This window comes from Sparus aurata, chromosome 20 (genome assembly GCF_900880675.1).
Source record: "Sparus aurata chromosome 20, fSpaAur1.1, whole genome shotgun sequence".
Lineage (NCBI taxonomy): Eukaryota > Metazoa > Chordata > Actinopteri > Spariformes > Sparidae > Sparus > Sparus aurata.
In genome coordinates this window covers 13374488-13385878 of record NC_044206.1, presented here as the reverse complement: position 1 = coordinate 13385878, position 11391 = coordinate 13374488, and the positions used below count along the sequence as shown (strand labels likewise).

Genomic DNA, 11391 nt, shown 5'->3' with positions numbered 1-11391 from the left:
CTATTTTTAGCCGCGGATACAATCGTCAGAGGGAGGGTGCTTTTCTCACCTGGTGTGCTTATCTTTTAGCAGGAATATGTTCTCACGGATCCCGACTCCCCTCTTGGACCAGAGTTTACTGACAGAGAAAATAATGTGTTTAGTAAATATACATGGACAAACAAATCATTTAAAAAAAAGCCCTGTTTAGAAGGTTTGGATAGTTGAATAAATATTTTTTTCCGTTAACATAAAAAAAGCTTCTGTAGCTCTGACTACCGTGAGGAATAGGCTAGTGTTGGTATTTGCTTCTGAAAGGCCAATTCATTTATATGCATAGTGAGAATGCAGATTTGTATGCATAAAACCACATGTTCATAGAAAGCAATGAGAACATATTCACACGGCGGCCATTTTCCCCTGACGCCATGCTCAGGGTGGGCAGCTCATCTGCATGGGTAATGTGATGCTGCTGTTTTCTAGGTTGCAAGTCTTATAAATGCAGAACATCTGACATATTGTTATCATTTTACCACTTCCAACTGAAGCAACTGAAAACATAATGGCTTGTGAAAATCCATGGGGAGCTTGGGGCCATACTTCAAGGTTAAGTAACATATTTTAGCTTAAGTTAGCATTGGACCACTTCCTCGCTCACATTACTATGCCAATATTAATAAATACAAAATGTGCTTTGCTGTGCACAAATATTTCAGAATTAATTTACAGGTCTTCCCTTTTTGTGTAACATTATCAAAAAGTCAGACAAGCTAGGAAGTGATAGATTGCTAACGTAAGTTGTTGTTTTTAAGCTAATGGATTATCAATATATTGCTTTGTACCTGTATCTCGATATCCATGGATGTAAGTATGTAATAATCACATAATGCCTAAGTAACATAGACTGGACGGCAGCATCGCTCTTGATATAGATGTACATATATATCATGTATTACATTTCCGCATAGCCAGTTATGCAGTATCTGTCTGTGCGGGCTCTGGACTCCTAACTTGCAGTCAGCCCAGTAATTTCCCAGATAGTTCGCTTGTATTTACCTGGTTGTTTGTATCTGTTTAACTGTAAGCACCACTTAACAGATGCTTCACCTAAATACCACCAGTCTGCTGTGAAGTGGACATGGAAAAATCTGACATCAAAACAAGCCGCGAGTGTGAGAGTTTACTGGATTTCCTGGCTTTCCCCAAAATGTTAAAAAATGTCCCGAAAATCAAAACAAAACACAGCTGAAAGTCTTTAAATAGTACACAATCCTTTTCAAAACAACCTTGGCTGTGCAGTATGTTGTTCCTGTTTTGGGTTTGATTTTCCACCATTTGTGATTATCGTATGGTTTAAATCTGTAACAATTCACCAAAAGCAGTCTTTGCTCTCAATGTGGAAATTCTAATCCCGACAAACATACATGACAATATACATTTCTCATGTGGGCATTTTACTTTCGTATGTAAATAAAAAGCCAATCACTCGTGAAAACGTTTAGCTCACAGGTGAGAATTGCAGGTAAAAAATGTGCACAAATGTGGAATCCACACGTTGAAAAGCAAATGTTATGTGATGTCATGGGCCATTTTGTGTTTCCACGTGGGGGAAAAAAGCCAATCCTATATCAAAGTATGTAAATCACATGTGAAAACGTACATTTGTTATGCGGAACTGTTCATTCATCTTCAAAAACCTTTCTCACATGTTAAACAAAAGGCAGGTTCTACTAGTTAGGCTAGGTCTACAGTATATAACAGGTATCGACTGGAACCAACATGGCAGTCTGGAGGGCAGGAAGTAAAAAACATACTTCATAAAAATGATTATCTGCAGTTCAAATTGCTTTTGTAATTTCAAGGTTTTCTCTACCATTGTGAGGCTTCGGTGTAGTGCCTTACCTAACACTAGTGTAAAATGAAGGTGCATCAAAACTACAGAAGGCTTCATCTCAGCTCTTAAACTCAGTCATCAAAAGCTGTTTGACCTTCATCTCCATATTCCAGTTTTGTTCCGTTGTTACTCTTGTGCTGACTTTTATCAACACAGTTCTCACTTGTGTGAAGTGTAAATAAACAAATGACTTCAGGCTGAAGTAACACAGATTTGCACGCAGCACCGTCTTCTGCTGCTTTTCTGTGTCACTAATTGTTTACCTTTATTTGTCAGTGTGACTGGTTTAACATTTTATAACGCACGTTACTGTTTTTTCCCCGTCGAATGTTTGAAACAGGAAGCGACCGCTGTGTGATGCCTGATCCCGGCTTTGCTGCGAGCCGCATCTCCTCACCTTCGCTCTGGACTTTCCTCAGGGTGACAGAGGGGGTCGAGATGGCCGAGGCACGGAAGTTGGCAGGTAACGTTTCCGAGGAGTCGGCGGTCATGCCGCGGAGGTCCTTCTCCCTGAACATCTTCCTCCATGACGGTGACCGTGTGAATGTTTTCGTGCCGTCCTGCAGAGAAGATCAAGCAACAGCGCTGATTAAAAATAACATAGTGTAGGCTATCTATTCCGGGGTCTTATTCATTATGCATTAGTGGCGTTTAACAAAGTAGTATCTGACAAAGCAGGAGTTGTTGTGACAGTATTACACAGTTGCACAGTTTTTAGTCCTGGATGCTGTAACTAAGCAATTAGCAGTTGTGTAAACACAGCTGAACCACTTTGGCATGCCGACAATTTGCCAGCAATGGTACTGGCCCCGATGCCATATATAAGGCTCTCTTTATAAGGAATGGAGATATTTCAGTCGGCTGTTTGACCACTGAGAGGAAATTATCCTGTCACATATTTAACAAAGGGGCAAAAAGTTCGGATCAAAGGCCCTTTTGTTAAGTAAAATAGTCTCAGTCAGGGTGGCTACAATCAACACACGCTCCCGCCTCCTGGCAACGGTGATTATCGTGATTGATTTTCTCCTGACATCTGCTTTGTCCTACCTCATCTGGCCTCCTCTCTGTTCCCATGGAGATGAGAGCGTTGTACTCCTTCTCCAGGAGCTGCCGCGCCTGCGAAAAGATAGACAAACACAAGATTTAAGATCATAATTAAGATAATTTAAGAGTTAAAGATTAAGATTATCTCTGCAGAAGGTGAGAGATAAGCCTTCCACAGGTTGCTGTGGAGTACCTGCGTGTTCTGATTGGGTATCTGGAGGAGGAGCGCCAGGTCGGTGTAGTCGAAGGTGTCGTCTAGTGCCAGGAGGGCCCCGTGCACGCCGCTTTCTAATAGGTTGTCAGCGAACTCTTTCAGGCCGATGGACTGCACCCAACACATCACCCGCTCATTGGACCACACCATTACATCTGTGGGGACGGACACAGGCAGAGAGTTATTATCGGTTCAACACAGGTCAAAAATGATGTGTGAAAGAGAGGATTTAGCTGTTAACCTCGGGCCTCACCTTGGTTCTGGTGTTGACTCTCATCCCTCTTCCTCTCCAGCTCCTTCCTGTCGTAGTTCAAGCGCTTCAAGCACATGATGCCATAGTGCAGACTCACCCTGTCAGAGAGAAAGACACATTTCCCTAATTTTCCTCACACCCAAGGAGAGGGTGAAAAAAAGTAGATAGTAGATAGTAGATAGATAAATGTCTGACATACCTGTGGAAACTGTCCACCATCTTCAGCTGGCCCCTCAGCTCTTTCTTGGTGAGGTGATCGAGCATGCGGGCGTCCACCAGCGACTCCATGAAATAGGAGCGGTACTGGGGCAGACCCAGACTGGGCAGCCACTCGTTTCCAACCCACTCGTGGTTCATGTCTCCGTAGGCCAGGATCTGGAGGGACGGTGCAGGTGATGGAGATGAGAGAGAGGAAGAAAACAAACAAGTCGCATGAAAAACAAGATGTAAAACAGAAGCGTCATTATGTGGCAGACTGCAAAAGTGATTGTGGGACTTTCTGTTCCTCAAGGTTAAACAACCACCATTGCTGCTAAAAATCTTCCTGCGTGTCTCGCGCAGACATGCCGATGGGCGAGGTAATCTTTATAAGATTGATTCACGTTATGTTTTGTCACATTTACCAACTTCTTTCCTCGCTCTCTGATCCATCATCTGATGTTTCCCACGGAAGTTACAGCGACTAGCAACCAAATGATGAAACACACGACCGCTAACTCGGACAGATTTCTCTGGGTTTGAACTTTGCCGGAAACACTTGAGATGATGTACATACACGGCTCGACCAAATGGGCAGAGTGCAGAAATGTCACACATTATATCTTTAAGGTACAAAAACAGGATGAGCTTCGAAAGTTTAACCTATAACTCTCAAAAATAAACAAAGTTCTCTCTGTCTGCAGCTGCGTTTGCTTCCTGAGAACTCTTTATACACTGCAGAGCTGTATACACACTCCTGGCCTACCAGCGATCATGGAAAACACTCACAGGAGATGGGAAACTTGGGACTTAAGCTAAAATCACAAAGAGGTGTGCCTTTTGAGAGATAATGATGATCTCTGTAAATTAGTTAAACTAAAATTTGGAGTTATGCTCGATTTGGTATCACTTTCTTTCAAGCTAGCATTTACAAAGGGCTGATAAGCTGTTGATATGACTTTTAATACCTTAACGTCTTAACATTCACCACTTGCTGCATGTACACTTCCTCTAAGGGACTTGCCAAGGCATTAGCTGAAATGATTTATCAATCATTAATAAAGCCATTAATTAAAGCTGAGTCGTAGTTAAACTGTGTTTTAAATGGTGGGTTATTTATTATGACATTAGCATTGAAGCAGTGAATACAAGAAAGGCTTGACTCGCATGTGGATCTAAAGAGGACACCTATATCTACACAGCAGTTATATTACACACTCAGTTACAGTCTGATTGTGTTTACCTATATGTTGTTAGCCGTCCACTAGCTCTGATGGTTTGGTTTGAGGCTGCTGACCAATTAGAGCCTGTATTTCTGACCCAATGAATAATAGCAGGCTGTGATTCTGACTGTGTAGCAGGGCTTACGTTAGAGCCATCCCAGCCACGCAATTGTTACCTGATAATTGTATGGTACTACAATAAACCATATATCAATAAATATCGATTACACTTGAGGAACTGTTAACAGAAATATTGTGAATGTTTTTTTTGTTCTTTTTATATTGTTTTTTTAATTATTTTTTTAAATATCAGTGTTTGTGTGTTTGTGTTGTCAATGAGCGTCACATTATGCGGCGCTACCTGAGGATCACCCGCACCAAACGCTCACCTGGTCCCAGCTGAACTCCTTCTGCTCCTTGTGTTTTGGACGTGGGAGAAACGAAAGAGAGAGAAAGGGGGACAGAGAGTTGCACAGAGAGAGGGAGAGATCACCGGTGGTGGCGAGGGTGGGGGAGTGTGTTTGTGTGCGTGTGTGTGTGTTTGTTATGGTGAATCAGCGTCAGGACAGAATGAAGAAGAGAAGGAGGAGGAGGAGTGGGGGGGAAGGCAGAGGGAGTAAAAGTTTTGTTAGTGAGTGAGAATTAGTTGGAAAAAACACTACATCAAAACAGATTTTGAGGGAATAGTAAGGGGGAGGTGTAGCCAAACATGCCTAATCAGAGACAAAGAAAAAGAAAATTAATAGGTATGACTTGACTAAAAACAGAAAACACTGTAATAGTGTCAGAACAAATGAAATCAATCTGCTAAAAATATTGGACTGGATATGAAATGTAATATTCTTACTGGCTTGGTGGCAGCAGTGAGAGACTCCATCTCAGCGTGTGTCATCCAAATATTACTGGTCGACTGCAATGACAGTAAACAAATATCTTCAGCTGTGTGAACACGTGATGTTTACAGCTGTGTGTTCATCGTGCTTTTCACAGGGCCTTACGGAGCGAGTGCTCGCGGGCGCAGACGGACTGGTGAGGGAGACCATTTCCTGGATGGCCAGGCGGAGTTTGAGCCGGTGCAGGGGGTTGCTTATGCCGATCTCTCTCTGGATCTCCGTGTCCGACAGGTTGGCCATGATGGCGCCGCTCTTCACGTTGGCGCGACAGGCTGCGACGTACCACGCTGGCATCCCCACCCACAGCTGGATTAAAGGAAACAAGACATGAATGGCAGCGCTTGTATTGTTTCACTGACACTGAACTGAACAAATCCTCCCATTTAGCATGACGTACCTCAAGCCATGTAACAACAGTCGGGCCGTCCCATGAGGCGAAAGGCAGACCCTGACGACAGGCTTCCTCTAACAAGTCATGCCTGGCAAGCACAGTGGAAAACAGAGAGTTTGACGGAGATTAACTTCATAGCTCACCTTACCACTGTCTACTTTTATAAATAGAAAATCCTGTCGAACTTGAGATGATGTCTCTGCCTAGCAGCATATACTTTTTAAGTCAAAGCCCCCTGGCCTGATATGTCTCATGCTCCACCTGACTGTGCCAGTTGGTAACACACCGTCGCCTCTCTGAATAACACAAGAAGCGTGTTGAAAGGTGACTAAGCTCACTTTTTTTTGCTACGGCGGTCTTTTTCCACTGTTCCGGTCCCAAGTTTAGTCAGGCCTAATGGATCGGCTGAACCCAGGTCATCGGAGGGTGTGGAGGCTGGAGAGGTCAAAGGTTATACATAATATTTAGTTTAACACGTAAAAAATGGATTGAGCATTAGCAGTTTCTGGTGTTTTCACTGACCCAGCGAGGCAGACTCGCGCCCAGGTGCGCCGATCCTCCCCTTTTCCTTTTTCCCAAAAAGACGACCAATGGACGACTTGATGCTTTTCTTTTTGCTGGCTTTGTGGAGGGAATCCTGGCTAGCTGTGGTGACGCCATCAGCAGAGAGGCTACAAGGACAAAAAAAAGGAAAAAGAGGGAAGGAACAGTGAGCGCATCTGAAGGCTAGTTTGTTAGCCGAATAAACGGGCGAAACCCTCTGGAGAGTACCTGCGAAATTCACGGTGATCGTCAAGGCCAGCGCCCGGGTGAGTGTGGGTCATCCGGTCCAGTCGTAGGGCTCGAGGGACAGGAGGAGGGGTTGAGTCGATCAGAGCGAGCGCTCTGCATTCTTCGCCATCTTTGCTATTCTGAAGGGTGGAAAAATATGGGACAATTTATAAAGGCTCTTTCCTAAATTACATATATCACATCACATAATCTACTGTCATTGTGATATTGATAATCACATAACACTGTACAAGACTTGACTATTCTTGGCTTATGTCACAACTTCGACACAGTACCTGTCTGTCTGTCTCCCTGGCAGGGGAATGTGGCAGACGGGGGGTGGAATGTCCAGAACTGGGTGGTGAGGGAGATGCCAATGTGGAGGAGGTGATGGAAGGAGTCATGTATCCCCTCCCGACGCTGTCCCGTCCCCCCAGCGAGGAGGGTGGAAGAGGTGAGGTGTCGAGGGCCACGCTGCTGACCCGGCTCTCGATCTCCTCTGCCCTCATCTCTGTGCTCTCCTTTTCCTCCTGAATCAGCCTGAGAGGAGAGCAATGAAGATTTTTAAATCTCTGAATCATTCCATCAGGAAGTCAACATCATTATTCAGCTGTATGATCTCAAATTAGTCTGATTAGTAATAATAATAATTGACATAAGACCCACTTAATCTCTTTGTTGATGGCCTCCAGTTGCTCCTGTAGCATGATGGCCAAAGTCTGTACATCGGTCTGTCCGCTGGGCGAGAGCAGCTCCGATCCGAACAGAGTCTCCCTGTCGTCCTCGTCATCAGAGCAGCCACCCTCCACACCACCCTCAAAACCTGGACCCAGCATAGTGCCGCTATCCCACTCTCCATACTAGGAAAAGGAAAAAGGAAATTATCATCCGAATCGCACATTTTCTTTACATCACCAGCATCTCATTGTAAGACCCGCACCTTGTTACCATCATCCCTGGGCCCCCACCGGCCGCGGTGCGCCCGCCTAACAACCACCCCACCAGAGGAGCTGCTGTAGCCGGATGGGAGTGAGCCTCCACCCTGGGGGTACCGCAGCTCAGAGGCGCTGCCTGGAAGAGATCTTCGAAAAAGGGTGGAGGGAAGTGAGCTGACGCTGCCCGCCCTATGGTGAGAGCAAGAATTCATTTGTTATGCCACAGTGAAAAAACAATGTTATACAAGTTTTATCCATAAGAATTAACATTGTAAATATTTGCATATTTGTGAGCCGGAACAACACCCTCTAGGAGAGGTATAAATAATTACTTTCAAGAAAGATATTAGTGGAAGTACAGTAAGACTAAACAGGAGCGTAAACACCAACTTGTGCTCAGAATGGGCTGTGTGCAGTACATATGGTATCCCTTGGGAGTCTTTGTTTGTATTTGTTTTAATGCAGGACAGACTGTTTAAATACATCCCCTTAAAGGTTCATTGTGTCTAACCTGGAATAAGAAGAGCCGGGCCTGCCTCTCAACTGATCCAGCTCCAGTTGGATTCGCTCTAGTTCCGCAAGGAGCTGCTCCTAAAGGACAGAGGAGAGAAGACTATTATTTGCTTTTTTGCCTCCTATTTCTGAAACATTACACGTCTCATTTGCAGGGAAAGATGGATTTGTGAGAAAGGGGAAACATTTATATTTCAAGAATTAAAGGTGCAGAATTAGTTTAGTTAGTTTTTTTCCTTTCCTTCGGGTTTTGTAGAGGTTCTTGTGCATGTAAAAGATATATTTGTAAGTTAAAAAAGGTCAGTGTCTACACCAACAGAAGCTCCTCTCTCCCACAGAAGACACTGCTCCTGAAACGCCTCGTCAGCAGTCCCACCTTTAATTACGTGACTTTGTAACATCACACGATGTCACCATGTCACACATTTGCACAATTTGTGCCTAGTATCTAGATGGCACACATGAATTAACTCAGTACAGCTGCTCTGTTGTCCTTAGCAGTGCTAGCTCAGGCGCGTGTGAGCTTCCCAATGAGCTCAGACTGGGTATTCAGGAGGTGGGCCTCATCAAAAATGATCTAAAATGATCAACAGAATGTGGAGCTATACCATTAAGTCAAAGACGTCATTGTATGTGTGTGTTGCAGATATCTTCTGAAGTTCAGTACCCGGAGCGTCCTGTCAGAACAGCTAGCTGCACAGCCAACTGAGCTAACAAGCTAATGGCAGCGAGAGTTGGCAGCAGTAAGTGACATGCTCCTCCCTATTTGTTAGGAGTATGTATGCGACAGGTAGACAATCCTTGAATACTGCACCTTTGAGGTCAACATCAAAAGTATATTTTCTTTAGAGCAAATGCAAGAAAATGTTGTTGAAAGTTTGATCATGCATGAGATTAAAAATTCCCTCAACCTCACACACAGAACATTAGAATGAACATAGCTGAATACCTTATTAGCTAGAAGGTCGTCTTGGATTTTCTTCATATTGGACAGTTCCTCTGAAAGAGCATTCTAGCGGAGCAGAAGAATGAAGTCACATATTCTTTACACATTCTTATTTACTATAATCACAAAACATTCTGCGCCACTAATCTGTCTCCTCGTTACCTTCTCCTCCAGTGCTGCCATCCTCTCTTTGAGGTGGAGCTGCAGTCTCTCGTTGGACTCGGACAGAAGCTTGTCCACTGTGTCTGAGAGGCGTTTGTTGTGTTCGTCATTCATCTTCTCCCTCTGCCTCGCCTGAAAAAAAGCCACGAGAGAGGTGCTCAGGATAGAACTGAAGTGGACAACATACTTTTAATTTCTCAGCCAAGTCGGGAAAAAATAAATGGCGTTACCCTCTGTAGCTCTTGGTTCTTCTCCTCGAGTTGAGCTTCCATTTGCCGTAGCCGCTCCTCAAAGTTTCCATGGCGCTCCTCTGCCTAAATTAGAGGAAACGAGAATATATCCAGATGTTCCGACAAGACTGTTTTATGAGGCATGAATGCACTGAATATGAGAGCGCAGGTCTGGTCAGTCAGCTGCAGTATGTTGATGCCCCCTGACTCAATGTACCTTGTTGAGGGCAGCAACCCTTTGGGCAAGCTGGGCCTCGATCTCAGGCAGCGTCTCTGCCCTCTGTAGAGTCTGCTGGAGCTTCTGCTTGGCTTCATCCAGACGCTCCTGTAGCTGCCTGTTCTTCTCTTCACTCTGGAAACAAATATAGAAGAGACAGAGATTAAATACCACAATATAACCACCGCATTAAACATGGAACGTGCTGCCGATTTCATACTGACTGTAGTTGGGTGCTGGATTATTTGAGACACTCCTCACCTGTCTGTGCAGTGATTCTTTGCTGGCCAGCTCGTTCTCCAGTTTATCTTTGATATCGTGGAGGGAAGTCGCCTCCCTCTGGGCGCTGAGGTACCTGCATTCAACAGCAAGTCACCATCGAATTATTAAAGCTGCAGTTGTCAGCCAACAGAACATGATTTATGTGACTGTACGCAGGAGTGTAGTTTTGTCTGGGGAGAGGCACTTTCCTCCTCAGTGTAACAGTTTCACTTTCATTTCCTTTGATTCTCTAGAATACTACAAAGTTATGCCCGCCAAAATTCCTTTTTTTGCAGGAGCGAAAAACTTGAAATTTGGTTGCAAAAAAGTGAAAACTAGTGGAGATGTTCAGTTTTGAAAATGAAAGATCCTCTGTTATGTTGATTACTGTAAACATTCTGCAACAACTATTCATATAAATACATGTTTTCGAGTGTTCTTAGGGTTTCTTGGATCCACGGGACAAATAAGTAATTGGTGGCGCAAAAAATACACATACAAAGAGTCACAAAAATTATAAATTTGCTCGGAGAGCCAAATTTGCAAGGTCCCGTGAATTTAATACACGTTTTTACATGCTTTTTTCCAAGAAAATCTATAACACGAACTGGGAAAAGTTCTGAATTCTGGGTAAGTTGGCGTGGAATTATCCCGTCACAAGCAGTGGCGAGTGATTTGTTGAATTTTCCCCTGATTTTGCCTCACAGGCATGGTGATTATTATGGATCCCTCGCCAACCCGGCTCTGCCTGTGACTGGCTTAGGTTGCGGTCACACATATGCAATTGCAGGTGAATGGAAACCTCCTGCTGGTGTTTAATGAGGGCAGTGTAGGAGGTGAGGCACTGGAAACCCTCTTGGCTGGCTTGTAGTCCAATTTGAGGGGTCAAGCACACACGTCTTTGTTATTGGTTATGGCTGCGACTTTGCCCGTCAGTTCACCAAATCTGAGCTCCATTGGATGCAAATGTTCCTTTTTGGCCCTTTGCTCACATAGAATGGAAGTGAACGGGGGCTAAATGTTTAGCTTGCGTATGTGTGACCGTGACCTAAACCTAACCAACTCAATCAACACTCTGAGTCAATTAAGTCTCTTTGTGAACATGCAGTAACAACTGGACAAGCCCGCTGGTGGTTAGGTTTCAAATACAGTATCTCAAGTGTGTGTGTGTGTGTGTGTGTGATGTAGTAAGGTGGCCGTAGATGGACCCCAGTCCTCTTGGCAGAGATTGTTGGGGCTGCATGGAGCTGGTGAGGAATTCTGCAGA

General features: G+C 44.3%; 1 protein-coding gene across 2 annotated transcripts in view; it reads right to left on the bottom strand.

Annotated features, from left to right (window-relative positions):
• The window catches only part of LOC115571044 (liprin-alpha-3-like), a 30857-nt gene that overhangs the window by 1242 nt on the left and 18224 nt on the right, over positions 1-11391 (bottom strand). For both annotated transcript variants that reach the window (XM_030400065.1, XM_030400066.1), the window contains 22 exons: positions 10125-10218; positions 9864-9998; positions 9647-9730; positions 9417-9548; positions 9258-9320; positions 8307-8386; positions 7801-7984; positions 7527-7720; positions 7157-7400; positions 6861-7000; positions 6612-6760; positions 6428-6524; positions 6096-6177; positions 5804-6004; positions 5653-5715; positions 5195-5221; positions 3584-3759; positions 3385-3482; positions 3111-3286; positions 2921-2989; positions 2271-2433; positions 50-118 (listed from right to left, as the gene is read on the bottom strand). In XM_030400065.1, the coding sequence (XP_030255925.1) occupies positions 66-118; positions 2271-2433; positions 2921-2989; positions 3111-3286; positions 3385-3482; positions 3584-3759; positions 5195-5221; positions 5653-5715; positions 5804-6004; positions 6096-6177; positions 6428-6524; positions 6612-6760; positions 6861-7000; positions 7157-7400; positions 7527-7720; positions 7801-7984; positions 8307-8386; positions 9258-9320; positions 9417-9548; positions 9647-9730; positions 9864-9998; positions 10125-10218 (2704 nt within the window). In that variant the 3' untranslated portion in view covers positions 50-65. The remainder of the gene's footprint in view (positions 1-49; positions 119-2270; positions 2434-2920; positions 2990-3110; positions 3287-3384; positions 3483-3583; positions 3760-5194; positions 5222-5652; positions 5716-5803; positions 6005-6095; positions 6178-6427; positions 6525-6611; positions 6761-6860; positions 7001-7156; positions 7401-7526; positions 7721-7800; positions 7985-8306; positions 8387-9257; positions 9321-9416; positions 9549-9646; positions 9731-9863; positions 9999-10124; positions 10219-11391) is intronic.